The sequence below is a fragment of the Brachyhypopomus gauderio genome, chromosome 16 (genome assembly GCF_052324685.1).
Source record: "Brachyhypopomus gauderio isolate BG-103 chromosome 16, BGAUD_0.2, whole genome shotgun sequence".
Lineage (NCBI taxonomy): Eukaryota > Metazoa > Chordata > Actinopteri > Gymnotiformes > Hypopomidae > Brachyhypopomus > Brachyhypopomus gauderio.
The window spans coordinates 14,468,937-14,493,453 of NC_135226.1; the positions used below are offsets into that span (position 1 = coordinate 14,468,937).

The 24,517-nt window shown below is 45.2% G+C and overlaps 3 protein-coding genes across 4 annotated transcripts; 1 reads left to right on the forward strand and 2 right to left on the reverse strand.

Annotated features, from left to right (window-relative positions):
• Positions 1–36: 36 nt before the first annotated feature.
• On the forward strand, positions 37–5,418 carry dhrs12la (dehydrogenase/reductase 12-like a). Its single transcript, XM_076977413.1, has 10 exons — positions 37–194; positions 2,168–2,301; positions 2,442–2,524; positions 2,874–2,969; positions 3,061–3,142; positions 3,406–3,467; positions 3,747–3,851; positions 3,967–4,057; positions 4,297–4,434; positions 5,024–5,418. The coding sequence occupies exons 1-10, from the start codon at positions 139–141 to the stop codon at positions 5,137–5,139; spliced, it is 963 nt and encodes a 320-aa protein (XP_076833528.1). The 5' UTR covers positions 37–138; the 3' UTR covers positions 5,140–5,418.
• Positions 5,419–7,592: 2,174 nt separating this feature from the next.
• Positions 7,593–15,784, reverse strand: wdfy1 (WD repeat and FYVE domain containing 1). Its single transcript, XM_076977410.1, has 12 exons — positions 15,578–15,784; positions 14,421–14,488; positions 13,836–13,909; positions 13,596–13,650; positions 12,690–12,840; positions 12,489–12,601; positions 12,245–12,371; positions 11,180–11,285; positions 9,746–9,847; positions 9,070–9,200; positions 8,544–8,652; positions 7,593–8,065 (listed from the first exon to the last, which is right to left on the reverse strand). The coding sequence occupies exons 1-12, from the start codon at positions 15,712–15,714 to the stop codon at positions 8,006–8,008; spliced, it is 1,233 nt and encodes a 410-aa protein (XP_076833525.1). The 5' UTR covers positions 15,715–15,784; the 3' UTR covers positions 7,593–8,005.
• A 324-nt stretch (positions 15,785–16,108) lies between these two features.
• On the reverse strand, positions 16,109–23,803 carry serpine2 (serpin peptidase inhibitor, clade E (nexin, plasminogen activator inhibitor type 1), member 2). Of its 2 annotated transcripts, none has more exons than XM_076977411.1 (9): positions 23,645–23,803; positions 21,907–22,201; positions 20,900–21,127; positions 20,396–20,593; positions 19,726–19,924; positions 19,410–19,507; positions 17,939–18,025; positions 16,793–16,876; positions 16,109–16,679 (listed from the first exon to the last, which is right to left on the reverse strand). In XM_076977411.1, the coding sequence occupies exons 2-9, from the start codon at positions 22,172–22,174 to the stop codon at positions 16,642–16,644; spliced, it is 1,200 nt and encodes a 399-aa protein (XP_076833526.1). In that variant the 5' UTR covers positions 22,175–22,201; positions 23,645–23,803; the 3' UTR covers positions 16,109–16,641. The 2 variants fall into 2 exon arrangements, with proteins under 2 accessions (XP_076833526.1, XP_076833527.1); XM_076977412.1 differs by lacking the exon at positions 23,645–23,803 and adding an exon at positions 22,634–22,767.
• Between the last annotated feature and the right edge of the window lie 714 nt (positions 23,804–24,517).

Consider the following 24,517-nt stretch of genomic DNA (forward strand, 5'->3'; position numbering starts at 1 on the left):
ATTCTACCACTAGACGGCAGTGGACGGTAGTTCGCGCGAAGCAGCCTCGTGCACACGCTCATGTGACCCGGGCGCCCGTTAAAAGAGCAGCGGGCACCGCCGGTGACAGCGGGAAGACTGACCGAGCGAGGAACGACCATGTCTCTGTATCGGAACTCCGCCTGGTTCCTCAAGGGGATCACCGAATTCACCAAGTAAGGACAAATACTGGTGCATTTACCATTTGTACACTTAAGAATGTACAGGAAATAACCCAATATTCGCTCTCTGAACATTTTAATCATTGTAACTAGTGTGAGATACTTTGAATGCGATAGACAAATTTTGCTTAGCACTTTAGGACTTACGTTTTATGTTTATGTTTATTCTTTTACTTATAAAACACATATACATTTGACACAATAAACTTTGCATGGGACCATCTTTGCACAAGTATAAAACTCACCTTTAACTTGTACATGATCTGAGACAATGTATATTTATTAAGGTTCAGTTCGCGTGAAAACATTTTCAGTCAAAATTAGTCATGTAACATAATGCATGTATTACAGCTTAGACTGAAAATACAATAATATAGTTTTAAGTGCTAAAAAGAGTTTTCCGCTCTAAAAGTTTTTACATTATGCAATAAATAGGCTACATAAACTTTTAGGAGTCGGGACAATGTTCTTTGTAACTGCCTCATCAAACCCATGAATTCTGAATTTGGAGGTTGCCTATTTGGGGGTGTTCTGCTTGTGTTACCTTACTGTTCCACGAGGAAAGGCGACAGTGTTGAGTTTAGATGAGAACTAAGGGGACTGAGGCAGCCTAAGAAAGGAGGAAAATGCAACAGTGATGTTGACAAAACACATTAGTGTTTCTGTTTTGTGTCATGAACTTTCCAGCTGTGAAGGAGTTTCTGTGAGGGAGGACTGCTCCCTCTTCCACGGAGCTCCTGAGAGCCCGATAACCCCTTGGTTCACTTTGTTCCGGAGATATCCATCAGTATAAACTTTTTTTTATGCAAGTTTGTTGTTTTGACACACAAGCTTTACATACAAATAGCTGAACTGGTGTAAAGGCTGCCAGTTAGCATTCTCACACAAACACACACTACTACTGAGCTGAGCGGTGTGATGAAGACTTTAGTGGTGCACAAGCTACACCCTTCAGAGGATCAGAGGTTAGAGAACCCGTGTGTGGAGTGCTGGTGCCCTTCAGTTTATTTGATGGGTTTGTACTAAGTGGGTGCAGTAGACTGACCCTTGCTGGCAAACTGTTTCAGTCCACACACTTATGGAAGACCAGTGGAAGATGATGGCATCTAAAGTGCTCAGTCCTGGTGTCTCAACACAGCTACATTTTCATCCTGGGTCAATATTATGAGTACAACATCTGCAATTTGTAATTCAATGTAATTCAAATGTCTGTAAAAGTATGTTTTATACCCTCAGTTGTGAAGGTGAAATAGGTCAATAACTTCCAAATTCATGTTCAGTAATGACAGACGACGAAGGTGTCAGATCACACCTTGATATGGGTTGGACATGTTCACACGTTTCTTTGGTTTACCAGCTTGCTTGTCTTGCAGGATTTGTTTATCATTACCCAAGCAACCAGTTCTTCTCTCTCCCACAGTCCCGCCAGTACGCGCATCTTTCTCTCTTCTCTCTGTCTAAATCTCCCTTTTGTTTGCGTTTACTCTCTGCCCCACCGTGCCTGCCTGCCACGACCCTCATTACGCTCCGCTCAAGCCTGGGAACAGTGCGGGCATTTAGCGAGTGGTGCTCGCGCCCGCCGCCGCCGCCTCGCGCCCTTTATCCCTCCGCCCGGTGACTCTTGGCTCGCGAAGACAAAGACTCTTATTGATCCAGCAGAACATGGGGCTCAGGGTGGCCGGAACCAAGACACACCCCCACCCCACCCCGGGTGGCCCTCATTAAAGAACCAATGACGCCATGCACCTTTATGGACGCCGTAGTTTTGACATAGAATGGGACACTAGCTATAAGCTTTACGCATGTGAAAATACAAATCGAAATTTAGTAGCAGCACAGGTTTGGGATGCTTAAGAATAATGAGTTTGGATGTCTGTCTGTGGCAGAATCTCTAAATCCCTGTAGATCTTTAAATGGTGGCCAGTTCACACTGCACACATTAATGATGTTCTGTGTGCTTCATACAGGGGAGCATTTGAGTCGACGTCTAAGACCTTTGTGGAAAAAGACGTCGAGGTGTCATTGGCGGGCCGTTCCTACATGATCACGGGGGCCAATAGCGGCATCGGCAAAGCTGCAGCCATGATCCTGGCAAAGAAAGGTACCGAGAGAGCATGTGGGCATACTGAATACACCTGTGGGGTGGAAGAGTCTCTTCAGGCACATGTTGAGCTAGAGCTGGAGGTTCTGTTTAGGGAGGGTGTATTTACACTTTGACCCCCTCCCCCCTAATCCTTTCAGGTGGTACGATCCATATGGTCTGCAGAAACAAGGACAAAGCAGAGGAAGCCAGAGCTGACATTGTGAAGGAGTCTGGAAACAAAGTGAGAGCAAACTTTCTGCTCTTTTCCCTAATGAAACTTTGCTGTCCAGACCAATTGAGTTTTTCATCTGTATTAGAGATTGACCTTTAACTGAGAACTTTGTATGGACAGCAAGATGGATTTATTTAAATTCTGGCTGCTTTCTTACTTTTCTTGTTTTTGAAACAACGTGGGCTGTGATTTGGAGTCATGTGGTTGTCCCAGAAACCTCTACAAATCACAAAGGATCAAATCATATGTACAATATTTGATCTGATGCTGAATTTTGTGAACTTTATATGAATTCAGAGCTCAGATTCCTGCTGAGCTCTCAGTTCTCTCCTCTGCTCTGTTTGTGTTTGTGACACAGGAGATCTATGTGCACCTCCTGGACCTGTCCGAGACCAAGAAGGTGTGGGAGTTTGCCGAATCCTTCAAGAAAAAGTACAGAACCCTCAACGTGCTGGTGAGAGAAGCACAACGCGGTCTCGTCAGCCCACAGAGCTTAAAACGTCCCCACGAAGGTGCGATTGACACGTTTGACTATGACACTGCAGATCAATAACGCGGGCTGCATGATGACTAAGAGGGAGGTGAATGCGGAGGGCTTGGAGAAGAGCTTTGCCATCAACTCACTCGGTGAGTCAGAACAGACACAGTCCCTGACCCAGTCACTAGTGGCACCTCTTGAGCACAAACTGTGTGTCATCTGATCTCAGACCAGTGATGACACTAACCTGGTTTCAGTGTCATCCATGTAATCTGAAGCAGTTATCACCACTGAAAACACAGTTGTCTGCTCACTGGGTCCCTATACTCTTAATTAATTCCCTCTTTTCATTCTACACTCTTTCCTTGACTTTTTCTGACCTGCTCTGCTACACTGTCTCTGGCTGTCTCAGCTGTGTACATTCTCATTAAGAGTCTGATTCCACTGTTGGAGAAGAGCCCTGACCCCAGAGTGGTGAGTGTGTGTGTGTGTGGTAGAATCATTTCTCTCTCTTCACTGCTTCTTTTCTTGATGTGTTAAAAAAGATGACGATGAAAGGACATTTGTGGTACACATAAAACTTGACTTGTATATTGTGCATATGCATGATTTCAAGCAGAGACTATTTAGGTCATTGGGTTAAACTACACCTTTCGTAAAATGCACCCATGCTTCTCCGCATGTGTTTCTCTGCATGAGAAAAACGACACACCTGTCTATCAGCTCACACAAAGCTGTCTGTCTGCCTGTCAGATCTCGGTGACATCAGGGGGGATGCTGGTTCAGAAACTCCGCACCGGGAACCTGCAGTCACAGAGAGGGCGGTACGACGGCACCATGGTGTACGCCCAAAACAAGGTACGGTACCCCCTCCCAAACACACAGACCTGCCGCTCGGATCGTGTAGGCTCCTCGTTTGGCTGATGCGGTCTCCAGTGGTCATTGAGGTTATTTGACATTGGATGTGTTGCAGAGGCAACAGGTGGTCATGACCGAACAATTCGCTAAAGCTCACACCAACATCCACTTCTCGGTCATGCATCCCGGCTGGGTGGACACACCAAGTAATGTATCTCTCTCTCCGACACACACACGCTTGCAACTATAAATGCAGGATGAGTTAAAAACCGTCCGTATTATTGTACTAATACACAGAACACTGTCTGCATTGCGTTTAAAATGTGAAAAAGTCAAAGGCCACACCAGAACCTCCTGCAGAACGGGAGGACACGGCTGACAGAGTCGCCCGTCCGGCGCCGGCGTGGACGCTTCTGACCGTTCTCCTGTGCCACTGTGTCACTAGTGATTGCAAACACCATGCCGGACTTCCACAGCTCCATGAAGGAGCGTCTGCGCACCCCGGAGCAGGGGGCCGACACGCTGGTGTGGCTCGCCGTGTCCGAGGCCGCCATCGCCAAACCCAGCGGCAGATTCTTCCAGGGTGGGGAGACGCACACACACACACACACACACACACACACACACACACACACACACACAGGGGAGATAAAGGAGGGAGGGTGTGAAAGAGCAGGAGTGTGTGGAGTGAGAGGAACAAAAGCATGTTTGGTGGGGGTGGCTGAACAAAGATGAAAAAGAAGAACGAGAGAGAGAGAGAGAGAGAGAGAGAGAGAGAGAGAGAGAGAGAGAGAGAGAGAGAGAGAGAGAGAGAGAGAGAGAGAGAGAGAGACGTGTAGAGATGGCAGGGGCCCAGTGCAGCTGCAGAGAGCAGGGCTTAGTGCCAGGCACGAACAGGATGACATCAGATTGAATTAGCAGGGCAGTGACTCTCTCTCTAATGACATGGTCATGTGGTACAGCACACCTCACCAGTAGCAGCCGCCCGGCAGGTCACGGGGTCACGTTCATGGGTAACGCTTTCCAACTCATTTCTCCTTTCATTCCAGAACAGCCAAACCTGTAGGTCTCCTGGGTGATCTCTCTACGTTAGCCAGATCAGACTAGATTAAGGCTGCTTTTATGTAAACAAACCTAGACTGTTGTGTCTGTTGTTTGTGTGTATATTATAGATCGGAAGACAACCGCACCCCATCTTCCATTAGCCTGGACACACAGTTCACAACTGGAAGACCAGAAGTTCATGAGCATCATGGAGGAGATAGCGAAGAGCTTCCAACCTCACTGAACCTTCTTGCTTTGAGCGTTCTACGTGATCAAGCAAATAAACGCGTACACACACACACAAACACACTTATTTAAACAGGACAAGCTGTTTCACACACCACAAAGAGAAGCGTTAGCTCTTCCGACACCTATACGTGCCATTTAAGTCTCTTGTACACATATTAAGCAGGACAGCTTGTTCAATGTTAAAACCCACTAATACGCACATATCTCGCGTGTGGCGGGATTGTATTTTCGAATCACTAATATCTTTAATTGTTATTAAATGTCGAGCATCCATGAGGAGTGTCAGTGCGACTGCATGTCTGCTCGCGTGTGAAGTTGCGCGTGAATAAGTCTGCTTCTCCGTCTCTCCCTGCACGTCCTGCCCTCACGGCCCTGTTGTTATAGATACCGGCTCTTTCCCGCCTGTTCATTGGTCCAAACAAAGCATGTCACACATTAGTTGTCCGCTGTGTAGCTTCCTTTCCCTGTGGCAGTGACTTCCAACAAATCAGGTCGACCAGGTGGGAACCTGCTCCGACCATAGTCGCTGCAGCCGTCAATCACACACTCCTCAGCCAATCACTTGACTGGGGGCGTGTTCTGTCTGCAAAGGGGCAGCGCCTGGATCTGCAGGGATGTGATTGGATGTTTCCATGGTGGTGCCTAACATCCTAAAGAAAGAAAGTTTGCGTAGTGGTTTTTCACTGTTTTTAATTTAATTCGACAGTAACAGTGGATTGTCATAGTGGTGGTGATGTCCTAACTGTATTCTATGGAGTCTATGTTTGTCCAAAATTAATAAATGTCTATATGAAAAAAAATTATGTGAGAGAAAGGTAGTCACGGGACAATGAAAAGCATTTCTGATCAAATTCAATAATGCAACCACAACTCACCAAAACCAAAGTCAAATAGGTTCAAGATTAAGGACAAATTTTTTATTTAAGTCTCACCGGCTATAAACAGACAGCCAGTGGGAGACATCAATGATTATTTCAGTATTATCAACAGGAGTTTGTCATAGTAAAAATACATGTGAGCTGTACAACAGAAATGCTCAGCTATACACAAAGATAAGCCATGTGACACTCACTACAGTCTAATAGAAGTCATTGACAAATATGTCTTAAAAACGAGAAGGACAGAAGTGATTATGAGCAGTGCCGAGACCACTTCAACATTCATGCCCTGAACATGACACAGACCACCACGTCATATGTGCCCAGATCTCCAGCATAGACTCCTGCATGGTCTCATTCGGTTTCTGAACATCTCATGTCTATATGTATAAACAACTAAACAACTTCCAAGAGTTTTTTTTATTTTATTTGTTTGTTTAATGACAAGATAAACAAAATGGTGCATGAGAAGTTTACATCGAGAAGTGTTTGAGAAGACCGACGGATGTTTACTTAACAAACAAAAGGTTCAAATATGTAAATGAGTGTTTGGGTTTAATAAGTTGGATTGCTCTGTGGAAACACAAGTTGGCCCACTCCCTGAAGTGCTTCTGATAAATGGACCCCATGAATGAACTTAAGGGAATTTAAATGCTGTATTTACTAGTTCAGAAAGTAGGTCAGTTACAAGGACTCACCCCACTGAGCAAGCTCGATAAAGCACGTAAACCAAGACGGTCACTGCTCATAGACAGCGAGGAAGTACTGCCCGTCGTACAAACCCGACTAATTTACACTGTCAGTTCTATCTGATGAGGTTTCTTGGAAATTCTCAGTTTGCAGATTAGTTCGACCTTACTTCATAGACACATCTATGCAGTAGCTGACATCAACCCATCTATATACATGGTCGCCGAGAACAACCAACGTTAACTATACATGTTTATATGAGCCTTATACCTTTAATTAGTGGGGTGGAGGTGTCGTTTATGAATACAATTAGAGTCCTGATGGTAGATTAGGGAGTAAGGCTAGTGCTCGGTTTTTATATTTATAGCAGAGTGTGTTACACTCCTTTACACACACACACACACACACACACACACACGATCAGTGCAAAGAGAAGGAAATAGGAGGAGAAAGTTCAGTCAGAAGGGAAAGAAATGAGTTAACAGGTGTGACCAGTAATGCACTGTAAACAGCTTTGTGCAGCTGTGTCTTCACAGGCCATCAGAAACTTCTAGAAACAGGTTTGTTTAGTACCAGAAGCTTCAGAAACCTCCAGAACTAGTTTGTTACCTAAGCATTCCCACCAGAATGGTTCCTTCAGGAGCTGCCGCTCGGTGAGAAGGGGGGGGGACTCGGGCCAGACACCCCTGAGGCCAGACACCCCTGAGGCCAGACACCTCTTACCCTGTATTAAATCATTTACCCAAATCTTGACTTCACCCTCTCAAGTAGGTGACCAGAACGAAGGAACTCCTAACCGGTGCTTTTCATCCACCGAACTGATCACTGACGGCATCGCGCCGCTGGTTACTGTAACCACCTGGCAAGGAAACGTTAACAGTTGCTACAGCAACACACAGTAGTGTTACTAGGGTGTGATTTATTTAGTTTTTTTTTTTCTTTTCTGAATAAGTGTTTCCTGAGTTGAGAAAATAGATAAGGCGAGAGAGTGACAGCAAGAGAGATGAAGTAACAGCATCACCACACACACACACACACACACACACACACACACATTGTGCTTAGAGATACCTCAAGTTCATGTGAAATCCCACAAGGGCACAGACCATGTGCAAAGGAAGAGAGAAGTGGCGGATAAACATTCGAATACAACAGACATGGACACACACACACACACACACACAGTACAGCATGTAGAAAGCAGGTGGGGATGTAGCTGTGGGTAGAGGGCTGGATGACCAGTGTTGGAGGAGCGTTGGGGAACGAAGCTTCAGGAGGGTCAGGTCCCGTCAATCAGCGAGAGGAGAGGCCTGTTGCTATGCTACAGCCAACCACCTGCATCATGTCCCAAATCTGTGGGGAAGAGCCAATCAAATGAACAGTCAGGCCACGCAGTCTTCGCTCCACAGTAGCTGTGTGTGCGTGACATTCGGTGAGTCTGCTACAGATTAACAGTCTTCATGTGGTCCGTGTGTCGTGTGCCACCCACAGCGGACAAATGGCGTTCCCAGCCAGTTCCCACCCAAACACAGGCCTCCCCTGCCAAACGAGCCCACAATCTGGAAGGGAGATGGAGGAACAGGAAGAAGAAAAAACAAGAGAAACCCCCCCAGGACATTCACAGGCTGCAGGGAGTGACGCGATTTACTCCCAGTCACCGCCCACACGACGTGACGGTGCTGCTGGTCACTCCGGACACCCTGAACCGCCAGGCCCGCCCACAGACCACAGGACCGTGCCAGCGAGGGGAGACACGGAGACACACACACACACACACACACACACTCACGGAGGTGGCCTTTGGGTGCCATTGTTCATGCGTGCGAGTTACCTTTACAATACGGTCACTCCCACAGGTGACCATGAGGCCTCTGTCTAGGTCCATGTCCATGTGAGAGATGTTGTGCTTCCCTTCATGGAATGTAGCCAACGGGGTTCGACTGTGACACACACACATTTTAAATCAATTTTAAAGGACAGACAAAACAGATCATTTGGCTTCTGTAATTGTACTAATATTTAACTGTATGACATTTCTTGTCTATGTTTTTGTGTATCTGTTGTTGTATTTTAAATGTTTTATGTGGCTGTCTTGGCCAGGACACTCTTGGAAAAGAGGTTTTAAATCTCAATGAGTCTTTCCTGGTTAAATAAAGGTAAAATAAAATAAAATAAAAATAAACACACACACACACACACACTTACAAACCATCATCGCCCCCGACTCCTGACACAGCACCTGAGATTCTCTCTAAACGTAAACATGTGTGTGTGCTGAGAGGTCTCCTGCATGCAGGTCTGTGTGTAGGTCTGTGTGTAGGTCTGTGTGTGTGGCTGGTGTGTCGTGAGGTTCTTACTCCTCCTCCTTGATGTCGCTGTGGCAGTCGTCACACATCCGAACCTGGAACTCAAAGCCCATGATGGGGTATGTGGAGCGTTTGGAACTACACTTCCCACATATGGCCTTACCACACTTCCTGCAGTGATGCTACCACACAGAAACACACACAAACAAGGGATCAGGTGAACACGCCAAATTAAGTCACCAGAAACCTCTGGAAGACAGCCAAAGCTGTACAGCAAACAACTCTGAGAGGTTTCTCATATTTTCTTTACATTATTTCATATTAATGTAGTTCATCTTCCAATTTTCTTTATTTTATCACACATAAGGAATCAGTAGGTGCTCATTTGGGGGGAAACATCAAATCTAGTCTATTTATCATTTTGGAGTTCATCCTACACCCCCCTTAAACACAACACTGTCATCTTTTAGCATTCCAGTCCACAGACATGTTTATCCATTCGCTGCTTCACGTAACACGGCATTACTCTCATTTATGTGGAGCTTACACTACTTATTCACATGTACATACGTGTGTGTGTGTGTTTCAAATGACTTCCAAAATGTCTAGTCATAGAAAATCCACCTTGGTTCCTTAAAAAAGACCCACAAATATCGCTACAATTTTAAAAAGTCTAATCAAATATAAGAGGAGATTTCATGTGGCAACAGTAGATAAGGCAACATACCTGTCGGAGTCCTAACGTCTTAGTGTCCCACATCTGTTTAATGTTCCAAAAAAATGGCTGTTCACACTTCTGACACGAATCACTCTCCAACCACTGAGGAGCCTGTGAGAGAGAGGGGGAGAGGGATGGAGAGAGGGAGGGGGGGAGAGAGGGATGGAGAGAGAGAGGGGGGGGGATGGAGAGAGAGAGAGGGGGGGGGACAAAGAGAGAGAGGGGGAATGGGATGGAGAGAGAGAGAGAGAGAGAGAGAGGGGGGATGGAGAGAGAGAGAGGAGGGAAGGGAGGGAGAGAGAGAGAGAGGGAGGGAAAGAGAGAGAGGAAAAAACGTGATTAACAATTTACGTGATGGATTAACAAATCCATCAGTAACAGGTGAATTCTTTAGTCAGGGCTGGTCTCCATGGGAACAGTGGTGGTAATGATCCACGGTGACTCTGCTTATCGTGCTGTTAATGTACATCTAACACCCGAGTGTGTGAGCCGCCTTCACACAGTGTGCGTCACCTCCGCCCCTCTGAAGCCCAACGCAAGATTAAAAATCGTTTCAAAGGATCAAACACTCTGTTTCATCCTGGTTAAGGATTTGTGAACAACCATCAAAAATAATATTAAAAAATAAAAAATAAATGTTTGGAAGCCAAGGATTAATGAAATAATGAACGACGTGGGTTCATGGTGGTGGGTCTCCCCACTGCTGCGTGCTAACACCAACGTATTCTAATAGCATTCAGTGTCATGACAGTTCATGGCAGGCATGACTGAACAGAATGTATAGGTGCATGATGGGAGATGACGTTAGGGGACATGGACCCCAGAGGGGTTTCATATATCGGACTCCTCATGTACTCTAGCACGTATGGAGCTGAGCATTGATCGGGGGAATTTAGTTTTAACAGCTTGTTCCAAAACATTACAGAGCATCAAGTACATGCAGTAAATCTAGGACGACACTCGTAGCTTCATTTCAATATTCTGATGCACACTTATCCTCTAATTATATACATTTATGGATGGAACAGACTCCATGGACCTAAATATTTATACTGCGTTAACGTTTTTTCCTCACCACCTTCTGCCAGTGTTTGGGACCCAAAGGCAAAAGAAACATGTTTGTTGAATAAATGATGTGAAGCACTCTTACTAACCCAAATACTCATGACAGATGAACTGTTTGTGAATGTGTTAGGCACTTTTAACATGCTTCAGCATCCTGAACCCAAGCAGCATGGCGGTGTGTGTAAATCACCATCAGCATAACCGTCACCGGTACTGTCAAACACAGTCCAGCCCAGAATGGACCGCTTCCACTATAAACAGACAGCATCACATAGGACTTGTGGCTTTTTCCAAGTGATCTCAAACTCTGCCCTGGTAGTGAAGAGCCCTCAAAAATATGAAAACAAAGAGTGTGTGTGTGTGTGTGTGTACACACACCTCTTCCCGCGGGGTGTCCATGTTCCACACTGTTATGGCTCCGTCAGCTGAGCAAGAGACCAGCTGCCTGGAGAGATGAAGATAACGCAGGGCCTGCACCTTCTCACTGTGAGAGAGAGAGAGAGAGAGAGAGAGAGAGAGAGAGAGAGAGAGAGAGAGAGAGAGAGAGAGAGAGAGAGAGAGAGAGAGAGAGAGAGAGAGAGAGAGAGAGAGAGAGAGGGAGGGAGAGATGTACACTCACTGATGCCCCTGCAGAACCAATCCTGTGTGTGTGTGTGTGTGGACGTATGGACATTCACTGATGTCCTTGCAGAAGCAGTCCTGTGTGTGTGTATACACTCACTGGTGTCCCTGCAGAAGCAATCCTTTGTATGTGTGTGTGTGTGGACACTCACTGGTGTCCCTGCAGAAGCGGTCCTTTGTATGTGTGTGTGTGTGGACACTCACTGGTGTCCCTGCAGAAGCAGTCCTTTGTACGTGTGTGTGTGTGTGTGTGTGTGTGTGTGTGTGGACACTCACTGGTGTCCCTGCAGAAGCAATCCTTTGTACGTGTGTGTGTGTGTGGACACTCACTGGTGTCCCTGCAGAAGCAATCCTTTGTACGTGTGTGTGTGTGTGTGTGTGTGTGGACACTCACTGGTGTCCCTGCAGAAGCAATCCTTTGTACGTGTGTGTGTGTGTGTGTGTGGACACTCACTGGTGTCCCTGCAGAAGCAATCCTTTGTACGTGTGTGTGTGTGTGTGTGTGTGGACACTCACTGGTGTCCCTGCAGAAGCAGTCCTTTGTACGTGTGTGTGTATGTGTGTGTGGACACTCACTGGTGTCCCTGCAGAAGCAGTCCTTTGTACGTGTGTGTGTGTGTGTGGACACTCACTGGTGTCCCTGCCGAAGCAGTCCTTTGTACGTGTGTGTGTGTGTGTGTGTGTGTGGACACTCACTGGTGTCCCTGCAGAAGCAGTCCTTTGTATGTGTGTGTGTGTGTGTGTGTGTGGACACTCACTGGTGTCCCTGCAGAAGCAGTCCTTTGTATGTGTGTGTGTGTGTGTGTGTGTGTGGACACTCACTGGTGTCCCTGCAGAAGCAGTGTGCGGCCCTTTCTCCCGCCGATATCCCACATGATCACACTGTGGTCTGACGAGCCCGAGAACAGCCACCGCTGCACAGGGTCCCACCACAGAGCGGCTATACTCCCTACACACAGCAGCAGGGCCATCACATCACAGCACTCACACAACCACTACATCGGTTAAAAAGACTCTTAGTGTGTGTGTGTGTGTGTGTGTGTGTGTGTGTGTGTGTGTGTGTTACCTTCATGCCCCTTCAGTGTAGTGATGGTGGAGTACGTGTCTTTCTCCAGTTTGAGCAGGGTGATCTGGCCTGAGCAATCACCCACAAACGCATGACGAGTATCGTTATCATACCTGACCATGCAGTGAAGGAAGCTGAGAACGGAGTAGTGAACACACACACACACACACACACACACACACACACACTCTTTAAAGATACTGCAGACAGGTGGCCCAGGAGCTGAAGCAGTGTCGTCCCAGCATGGAGCCGCTCTGGGTGCACATCCAGCTCACACTCTTGTCATGTCCTGTGCTCACCACCCACTGACTCAGCAGAGAGAACACCATGTCTGACACGCGGCCCTGGTGAGCTGCAACACACACACACACACACACACACACACACACACACACACACACACACACACACACATGAACAGCGAGACTACACTCCACGTTTTGCACTACTTTATTTAGAAGTGTGGATTTTAGTTCAAAATAAAAGACTGCAAAGTCGCATGTGCTTGGAACATCATCAAACCTGAAGAGTTTGGAAAGATAGTGTGCATGACAGTTACGCAGCAGGGGGCAAAGGTCACACCGATAAACAGGTGTTAACTTTAATATACTGCTGGACTTTCCCCTCAGTTAACACACACACACACACACACACACACACACACACACACACACACACACACATATGGAGGAAAGAAAGCTGTGAGTGCTGAGTGTTGAGGTCCGGGGTCGTGGTGTCGGATGGACTACACACAGACTGGTCACACACACACACACACTCTTCCCATCATTTTGTGCATTCTCTCAGTGACCAACTCCTCACTGTGCCATGTGTATGTGGCCATTTGGAAAGAAACACCCTCAAGACATGTTGGTGAAGCCAACATAGAGGGAAGAGGGTCAAATAATAAAGTCTGGATGTTTTTTCTAAAACTGTCTAAGACATACAGTATACAGGACACTTCTGATCTGGGATCAGCCATGTACTGTGCGTCACACATGAGGCCAGACACCCTGTCCACCCTTCACACACTGAACCTGTGGGCTCTGATTTCAGAAGCCTCATTACCCATAAGCCTTTGCTAAATGCAGCGCTCTCTAGTATCACCTGGGTATGTTTTCACATGGTTCATCTTGTTGAAATCTTCAGAGATGAGGAACTCCTGGACAAAAGATTTGAAAAAGTTTCATTTTTAAAAATTTGTTTAAATTTAATGATTTAAAAGATAACTGCAAAATGAAGTGAAGTAGTGGACTCAGAGAATTCTTTTTTGTTTAATCAGTCACATTGACTTTTTATAGAGAATGACCTGATGTAACCAGTAGAGGGCGGTAGAGACACACTTACAACAACAGCTCCATTGTCCTGTCCTATGAAGATCCGTCTGCTTTCGTGGTGGTACGACACACATGAACACGCAGCTGCACGGCGTATGAGTGGAGCGGAGAGGCAGGGAGAGGGAAGGGACACCTGTGCTTTAACCCCGTGACATGACGTTCACATTTACTAACAGACACTACATCCCACCCGCCTAAATCTGCCTACATAAGTGACAATAATTAAAACACCAGAGTACTGCAAAGCGGCCCTCAAATCACCACCTAGTGACCTAATGAACCTACAGCATCAGCCCAAAAAAGAACTGGTTTTGAACCATCTGAGAAAAATAACACAAGCCTGTTCATTACGGGAACAATTACTTAGACTAAAGTGCACCGATATGCATTTTTTCAAAGACAACTTTTCAACCATGTAAGAGAGCTGCCCTTGCTGGCGTGAGAAACTCAATATGCCCTTAAGGGGCCAGAGCTCAGAAGCAAAGCAGCAGTCTGCAAGAGGCCTTTGTTCCCCTAGAAAGCACTGCAGGCATCCACAGCCTCCGGGCTGCTCTGGGTCATGGTGATACCGAGCTTGATTTGACGCTGCACTCACAGGACACCGTGTGGTAAATGCTGGGCCAGTATTGTCCACTGTCTCTCTTCAGCCATACCCGAATGGTCCTGAAACAAGCAACCAAGAACAATACATTAAAAACCAGAGTGCTTTATTAGCATAACAAATTACAGGACATTATGCAATACTTATACCAATCATGCAATACATGGCCCTGCAACCTCAAAGCAGGATTTAAAAGGGGTCACGTGGGGTCAACAGATATCTGATAAACAGAAAAACAGCCTAGAAAAACATACTGGGGAGGCAGAAAACTTCTGTCTCAGTTCCTCACCAGCTGTGAGAACAAATAAAAGAAAATGTGGATGCCTTCTTCCTCTTTCAAATGCACAGGTACTGAAAATTAATGTACTGAAATGAACACCACAAATGAATGTACTGTACACCACAAATGATAGTCACGTTGGGTCACAGCAGCACACCAGAAGTCCATATTATGTCTACGTATTAGGACTAGGTTTATTTGTTTGTTTATTCCCACTAGTAATTCAGTGATGAGCTGCTTATCACGTCTTGATAGTGCAGAGATCATGTGATGTTCATGGAACTGAAACAATCTGAACGCCATAAACGTTTTTTTGTGGCTTTAATGTGAAACATTTTTTCCGAGTTGAAATACAAGTGCTGTAGAACATCACGAAATCCTGTAAATGTCTTCCAAGCTCTCCTGGCTTTTCCATTAGGAAACATTGTGCAACTATAACGACACAAATCACTGGCGCCACTTCACCTCGCTGGCTAGACAGCTTCAAATAAACAGCGTTCACGTTTGACACGACCGTCATCATATTTTCGATATAATATTGGGAATATGGGGACAACTGACACGGTCACCACCAAAGAGGAAACCTCGACATGGACGCCGTCCAAAAACCCAGTCAGCCCAGAGTCGCCATACACGTCTGACTAGCTGTCCAAACTAGTCGGCCAACCGGCTAGGCTAAGTTAGCGTAGCTGCTAGGCTACCTTAGCTTAGCTGCTAGGCTACCCTAAATTACCTGCTAAACTACCTTAGCTTAGCAGCTAGGCTAGCTTAGCATAGCAGCTAGGCTAGCGTAGCTTAGCTACTAGGCTAAAGCTATCCGGCTACACCGCTGTCGTACTGGACCGAATCCGAGGCTAGCTGGGCTAGCTACCTGTCCTCGCCGACCGTGATAACTCCATCTTCCTTCGGGATTAGGACCGCGGCGTTGACTGCGTCCTGGTGCCCTTCTATTTTGTTCAAGAGTACTGGTCTGGAGGTCTGGGGTCTGGAATGAATCTCGGCCGCCATCGCTTGTTTTCCCCCCTCCCCCAAATCCTCTTCCAGATTATGGAGTAGCCAAGACGAGTCAGCTGATCGCGGAGGAACGTTCACCAATAACACAGAAAACTACCGTAAAACCTCGAAAAGCAACCTAATTATCTACCTAGCTCACGTAATCTGCTAGTATTTTCTACCTTTAAATTGTGACAACGGTGAAGCATCTTACATAAAGTTAATTGCCCCCCCCCTTTTAAGTGTGTGCATAAAACGTTTTTCGACGCTACGAATCAGTGTTCAATATGTATGTCAGAGACCCTATGATGCATTTATGTGTGAATTTTGTTTTTTTCTTGGTAACTACAGACAAATGACACCCAAACACACAAAATCATGCTTTTTTTTAGTAAATAAACAACTCAAGTTACAGCAAACAAGTATACTTTAATCTAAAAATAAATTGAAATTACATCAGGAATGAAATAATACATCTAACTAGACCACAAACAAAATTCAACAATGCAGGAAATTTAAAGAACCAAAGAAATCTATACAAAAGCACGCTTTAATGTGACAAAGACACTTGGTTGAATATTTGACTCACTCAGCATCCGAATCAAACAACTTCAAATGTGAACACTTTCACATTAGTAACACTATTTAACTTGCATAAATCTAAACTAAGGAAGAAATGTGAACCAAATATAAAGACATGGAGCAATTCCAGTACCGCTGTGTAACATGGCACAAAGGAATAAACAATATGGAGGGTTCAGAGCAGGGTCCGTCAATACACCGTTTCTCAAGCCAGTCCTTGAGGCCCACCGGACAGTTCCACGTTTTAGCTCTAAGCCTGTCAGGTAGGCCTTGAGCACTGGTCTGACAAACACTGGTCTAAAACACAGTCTAAGTTAAAAACAAAACACATGTGTGTCTGTGTCATCTTCATCACAGCGTTCATGGTTTGTTGATTTGGCCAGCAAAGAGAATTGTCCCTGCAGGAAACAGAAGATATTCAAATGCAAAACTGCTACATGCCAAAGCTTGTTCTATGAAAGACTCATATGGAGTAAGAAACAACGGCCAGTGTAATGTGTATGAAATTTACCTGTAGGGTTGTGTCTGATGAGGAACAGAAATGGTCTATCAATCACCACCCACGGAGGAGATGATCTGGCCATCAAGATCGCAGCTAGGTAGAAAATACAGGAATACACACATGACCACATGAGGGCACTGTGAACTGCATCTAGACACTTTCATAAACAACCTGTTTCTGACCACAGCAAGAATTATCCAAACTCTGTACATAAGTATCTTGATGCATTCCTAAAAATGGAGACAATGGGTGTAGGTGCAAGTTAGGTGTTTCAAATAAAATGCAATTTATATTCATATGTATAAAGAAAATCAAAAGATACGTTGCATCAGAGATGTGTTAAAGCTGTTAGTATGATGCACAGTGCAAGGAGTTTCCTTTCTCCTGGAAGGGTTACAAAGCACTTTTATAGGAACTACATAGTACTTTAACTGAATTAATTCTGCCATAAAGGCAGCTGCACACAGACTTAATATAAATAGCACAAAGTCTAGAGCTGTAGACAGTGGAAGGTAATGTGGTCTTATGAGTCATCCGTCTTTTTTTTCTACATCTGGGTGTGTTTACATTTTTAGTCACCAACGAGCGTCTTACATAAAAATGCATTTGCTGTTTGTTCAAATGGTACCAGCACCTCCTTTATGCCTACAGCCAATTAGACTGCGATACCGTACAACAATACAACATAAGCTTGGAAGATCTTTAGAAATGCATATTTACTCTGAACTGATATCTAAAGTAAATGTTAAAGGAGAAAGAGTAAGTCTTTAAACTTCATTTCTCTGTTGATAATAAAAAATAAATATTCCCGCAGTTCTGCAAAGCAGTGCTCAATTCGAGGGAAACATCTAACATTATGAATCCGAACTCAACCTCAAACTTAACCAGAAATAGACGACCCTTGTGATGTTCTCATTTTCCTACATTGAATAATTGAGGTCTGAGTGGGGCACAGACTGAAAACGTACTGGCATATCATAAAAACTTACAAATTTGGCTAGATGACAGTGACAATCATTTTCAGAAATAGCCATCAAACTGTTAGCCACACATCTACAATCTCCGTCTCACACACACACACACACACACACACACACACACACACACACACACACACACACACACACACACACACACACACACACACACACTCACTAGTTGCAGCAGATGCCTTTGTCCCATCCTCATTCACCTCTATCTTGGCTTTCTGCAGAGCTTTAGACACATAGACAGGCTCTGAACCTGTGAAAACACATACATGCAGACAGATGGACAAATCAAATTTGCACGCACTCAGTGTTCAATAATACCATGAGTATCCACAAGGGGGCAGCAGAACAGTAAAACAACCTCGGATGACATGACATCAGTGTTTTCTTTGGTTTTCATTTAGTTTGTTTGTTTGTTTAACTAAACACAAACACCACGGGTGCAAAGCATTTCCAAGAATCCCATCATGATCAAACAGAACACAATGTCTTTATTACGCCTCACCTACACTGTAGTTCAGGGTTTTTAGCACATTAAAAAGTGTTTGATACGCACTTGGCATGTTACAGTCTGGCAGTGTTTGAATAGTGTTGGGCAGACAGCGTGGGGCCAGGGTCACATACCCCCATACAGCCCCAGCGTTTATGGGACTGCAGCCTCTTAGTAATGAATGTGTCGCTTCTGTGTGGAATGACTGGAGAATCCCAGAAGAGCAGGATGTTGATCTCAGTCATGCACATAACAGAGCATCTCCTTCTCAAAATCAGTCAGACGTGAAACAAAGTGCTCAGCGGTGCAGAAGAGGTGTGTGTGTGGGGGGGGGGGGGGGGGGGGGTTGTTGGAGAATAGTAGCCAGTAATCACTAACCAGACAGGCTAAAAAAAAAAAAAAAATCATGTTTAGGCTATACATTACACGCTGTAAATTTACAGTTCTACAGTCGACCTCTTATTTAACTGCTAACGGTCATGACATTATTGTCAGCTGTGCTTCACCTTAGTCAGGAGGCCTGAGGCCTTGCTAGCCAATACCCACAGAAACACCCAGCCACTGTAGGCATGACGTAGCCCGCAGGATTTAGGACACTTCCTAGCAAAGACTGGTTGTCGTGTGCCAAGTATAATTCCTCAGGCGGGAAGAGAGCAAAATTATTAACTGCGAGACCTGGCAACCAGGCCTGTAGTCAAGCCGAGCGGTTAAGGGAAAGTCCGATCCAGGTGTGCGGCTTAGTGGCGGTCGTCATGGGAACTAGATAAGTTCGGATCAGTTTTCAGGGAGTGTTCCTCTTTCTGCATTTAGACATGATTCACACTGTTGCAATTCCCAGACTCAAAAATCACAGTCAACAGCTAAGACGCCATTTAATGCGAATGTGTCATAGAGCAGGTTATTTAAAGTATCTGGAGTACACGGATGAGGGGTTAGAGATTTGTGGGTTAGTGGCGCTCAGGTGATCGTCCTGGAAAATCTCTAGTTTTCCTGTCCCCATTTGATTAAAGAGCTTAAATCGAACCAGGTGTGTTACACCTTGAACACCTTTCATGCTATTAGCTGCTGCAATTATGATGACAGACTAAACTCATATTGCTGAAACAGAACAGCTTTTACAAACAAGCAGGAAACAGCTGTGACTCACCAAGGTGTCTGAAGTCAGCTTTTCCCTCATGGAAGATGTAGGTTATACCCAAAGCTGAGAGAGGTCCCTCCAGATCCACCTCCGCTTCTGCCGTGAACCTAGCCACCGCCAAAGACAGAAGACGCGGTTTTGAAAGACAGACATGAAAGATAAACATGAAACGAGGAAAAGACACGGAGGGAAGACACAAATGCAAAGACGTGTTCTGGTTTTCACACAAATCGTAAAGTCCGCCACCATAAGCAAAAGGTTCACAAGGAACACGTCAATGAAAGCCCAGTTTGTGGGCGGGGCTTTAAACGGACTCGAGCCTCACTTTGGCATCAGGAGGCGCATCTTCCATGGTCTCATCTCCTTGGTCCATTCCTGCACCGTTGCTGTGGACAAAAGGGGCAATATGTCCGCCAGCGGCGTGGACTTCTCCTGCGGCAGAGCTACGAACATGCTCACGCTGTTGCCACGATACGGCAACTCTATGACTTTATAACTCACGCCATCAGGAGTGCTCGCCATGCCTAGGGAGGGAGGAGAAGAGAGGCGGAGGAGTGAGGAAAGATGTCAGATTTGGCTTTAGTGTGTCGGTACAAATCCAACCACACTCACCGCAGCAAAAAATGAGTCAAACCAGAAGAGCTCAGAAACTCCGTAACGACTCCCTAATTAACCACCAAAGTAAACTAATTAAGTATATATAAAACCTCAGAAACATTTTAATAAAATCACTTCAGAAATTGTGTTTATATGTGTTATTGTCAGATTTTTTTGTCCGCATTAATTGAGCTTTAGAAAAACCCACATTTATTTATACATGCAGATTTTGTGTTTTTACACACACACACACACAGCTTACAAAGAGCATAAACAAACACAAGGTATATGCAGCCATGGTTGGAAATTAAAACCAAACTGGTCCAGCACAGTAAGGGAGTCCAGGAGGCTGTGCTTGTTAACACATGTTAAAAACTCCCAACAAAACCGAAACTCACCGGTATTGAAGATGGAGACCTGCGACATCATGGGGACCTTGTAGGACTGTCCGTCCCCGCCGGTGAAGGTCCTCATCTTGGTGCTCTGCGGCAGAAAGCGCGTCTTCCACAGGCCTTTGAAGTAGATGGAGTTCACGGCCACTAGCCGTGTCAGCACCGGATCCAGCATGTCTGCTCGCACAAGACTGCTGATGTGACCTAACGGGGTCGTGAGCGGAAGGTGTGCGTGAGCTCGGGGGTTTCAGACATGGCCTACAGAAGTCTTGATTAAGAAGTGATTAAGAGAACGTTCCTATGGCCTGAAGAAGCTAAGCTATTACTTGGAATCAGTAATGAGGGTTAGACCCAAGATTAGTGAATAATTAGTAAAATCTGCATGGTTAATGTTTAGCCTGGAATTTATGCCTTAATGTTAAGTTGATAGACTCCTGACCGAAACCTGATTTTCTCTCCCTGAAGACTAAACCATAGTAAATATAGTGAAACACCCTGCTGTTCACATACCCTTTGTCCTGTTCCTGACCCACTCATTAATTACGTCTGCAGACGCCTGTGGGTTTCTGTAGTCGAGGGTGCGGTTGTCACACTGGAAGTTGTCTCTGTTTGCAGCCAGGAACTCAGAGCGCATGCTGAATCCTTCTTGGGGGAAGAGGGCATTAGCGATGGTGACGAGTTCGCCGTTGGACTTGGACGTCAGGGTCTTGTGCAGCTTCTGGAGCATCTTATAGGGCCCTGGAAGAGAGAGTGATACTTCACGCATCTTCAAACTGGAAGCTTTCTTCACCATGCACCGTGTAAAGAGTTTATATCCAAGCAATCCTCTATTTGTCAATCACATCCATCATCATGAATTTTAGTTCCACACTTTTTAGAGGGGATGTTTTGATCTCCATTTCCTGCACATTGGAATCATGAGGGAAACGGTGCAGGAAGAGCCAAATGTTTTCTTAACACCAGTTGAGGGGAATACTAAAAAAGTGGGACAACTAAATTTCAAACACCTATGAAGCTGTACTGGTATTACCTTTACACCAATCATTTCCTCTCAGTAATTTCACTGCTAAATCCAAGCACTGAGAGGGACATGACGGGACAGGACCCAGCGTCTCTGTCCATCACGTGTCACTCACAGCCAGTCAGACTGGCTCGTCCCAACTGCACAGCCAAACTGAACAGACACCGTGCCAAACACTGATGTCATTTCACAACTTACGACGACTCGCTTTACTGTGGATAAATCGGTTAAGGGGGAAATGGAAAAAGCAGGTCCCTCTTCCAGATAGGACACGCCCCCCTCGTTGAAATTAAACGGTAACGAAAGACGTGTGTGTGTTGCAAGAGTTTAGGATACGCAAGCGTTCAGCAGACTGTCTGGTCTATGGGCTCTGAAGCCCAGCGCAGGAAGGACTGAACAATTTTACTGAGCACTTTTATTGTGCTTTAACACAACTGTACCACCTCGTCAAGTAAAGATCTTCTAAAAGGTATATTTCCGATAGTCATGTTCATACCTTTCTTCTTATATTGGAGTCCCATGAGAAGCTGTCGTTTGGTGTCGCCGTGAGCACCAGGTAGAAGCATGCCCAGAACAGAGGCCACCCCATGGGGAGACAGGACCACGTTCTCCTGTGGTTTCTCCTGGACCACCAATTGGAAGACCTTCAGACCCAGGTCCGAGCCCCGTTCACCATACGACTGAGCCGTGGACTGGGAGACAGCTCCTTGCAACCCATACACCGTCAGCAGTGCAACCATGGAGAACACACACATGTAAAACATGGTGAGGGAGTGGTATAGTCAGGAACCCTAAGAGAAGGAGAAAAAGAGATAATCATTATTTTATTATTGAGTTCTGGGTCAGGTTGAGCTCTAGTGCTTGTGATTTCAATGAAGCACTAAACAGGCCTAAATCAATAAAGATGCTGTAAGTGGTAAAGGACATTAAACACAGCTAACACACTAACGTGTATTTCACAATTAAACCTGTACGACTAAGAAAGGATAAACACAAAGTTGAAACACCTTAACCACTGCATTTCGTTGCTCAGTGCTTGCGACATGTGCAATAACAATAAAGAGGAATTCAATTCTAAAATTCATTCCGGAAAACGTAACTTGAAGAAACGTCCGTTATTCACATAACACAAAAGGTCTCACTCTCAAACACACGCTGTCCATCTATTAATTAATCCATCTATTAATTTAAATCATTTTAGTGAAACCGTTTAATCTGCTTGCCTTCTAATGGCTTTTTCAGCCCTTGTTGTTCGACTGTCCTTTCGGGCGCAGTGAAAAGTCCCCACTTTTAACGTTTAATTTAACGAACGCGTACGAACGTCGCCCAGACGTCGCGCGCGAGCTGGCGCACGCGCTGGCATTCGAGCCGCGAGCCCAGACATTGCCTACTGATACGAATAATGAGAAATCAGTTTCGGTTTGCTCTTTCGCGTGTGGGGGGAAAAAAGCTCAAAATACAAAATATGAAGAGTGCTATTGTGGATACTGTATAAACAGACTGCTTGTATTGTCCGGAGGAGATCGGTCCTTTGAACTCGCGTGAAGGAGAGAGCTTTTCCACCCGCTGTGCGTACGACGGGCTTTGCGTACGACGACCGCAAACGCGCCTCACACACGTTGCACATACGGACCGCACAAACTGCGCGTGTAGTTTTGGTGTATACTTCATTTCTCATTTTCTGCGCAGTATCCAACACGTATGCATTAGCCTACCATGTAGACGCATCAGCCGCATATTGCCATATCAATTCACAGTGACTGACTGAACAGCTCATTCAAAAACGTAGACTAAAATGTTCCATTCTTAAAAAAAGAAAAACTCAAACTGCTCGCCATTATTGTTGATTAGGTTTGTTGTCATATAATCCATGTTACTGCTCATCAATGTGCCGCACTACCACTTGTACGATTTTCTATAGTAGCCCAATATTCACCAACTGTTTGATTACAGAAGTTCTAGCTAAAGCTGGACACTTCTACAAATGTAACTCTCTTGAAAATTCCCACAAACGAAAGAAGCGGATTGCATGGTACAGCTTGCACAAAAAAACAATGCACAGTCTTAAAACTGGGCAGCATCTTTCCGATTGCTTCAGGTAGATAAAAAACACACGCACTGTTTTCATGGCGATTTAAGAAACGCACAGCTAAAAAACCAAACAAAAACACAACGCTCTATCTTTGACAAACGTGGACAATTTAAGGGGAAATATAAATGCTAAGTGCTCTCACCTTCTTCTGGTAAGGATTTAGGTGAAAATCCAAAGACAGACAAAACTTCTTGCTTTCCAACGGAAGTTGCACGTTTATGTCAGCGGTCCGCGGCGTTAGTCCGGATCAGCCTCCCCCTCCACGGTTCTGGTCGGGGTCCGGACACCGGGCTCCGCCTCCCCGCCTAGCGCCGAGAATGGCGCATGGGTGCAAGGAAACCGTCTATTTTTAACGTTTCATTTATGTAAGCACCTTCTCTTTTTCACTTAGATACTTCACCTAAGCCGAATGACAAAATTCCAGTTGAGTAAACAATCATTGGCAAAAATATTTAAAGAGAAACCCGAATTGTAAGGCGAACCTTACAGAAGGAGAGCATTGTTGTTATTGTGAGGACCTGTGATTTTAGACCAACCAAGTGGGGTCATTGCCTCTATATCATCTGTAAAGCGGTGTAAAAAGTTGACCCCTTCACCAACGCTGCTGTACATTTTCCGAAGCTCATTTAAAACTAATTTAAAATAAAACGTTTTGTTTACATGTGGAAAAACGAGACGTGTCTGGGCATTTACCGTCAAGACGAAACCACAGACGCATGTAACCATCTTCTCACTCGCACAACATCAGCATAACCTTTACCCTTTCGCTATAGTGTTGTAAACTGTAATTCTGCTAATTATAATTCTAGATTTTTAGTGACATCTTTCATAAATAATGGCTTTTAGGAACACAGCTGATGGTGATACAGCTGGCTCTGTGTATTCATATATAAATGAATAAAATACATCCTTAAAAAAACTGGAATTAGAAGATCTAATCCGTATCATCATATCCGCTAGAACTGCTTAGAAACTATACTCGAAAGAAAATTTGTGTGCCAATAGCTCCCCCTTG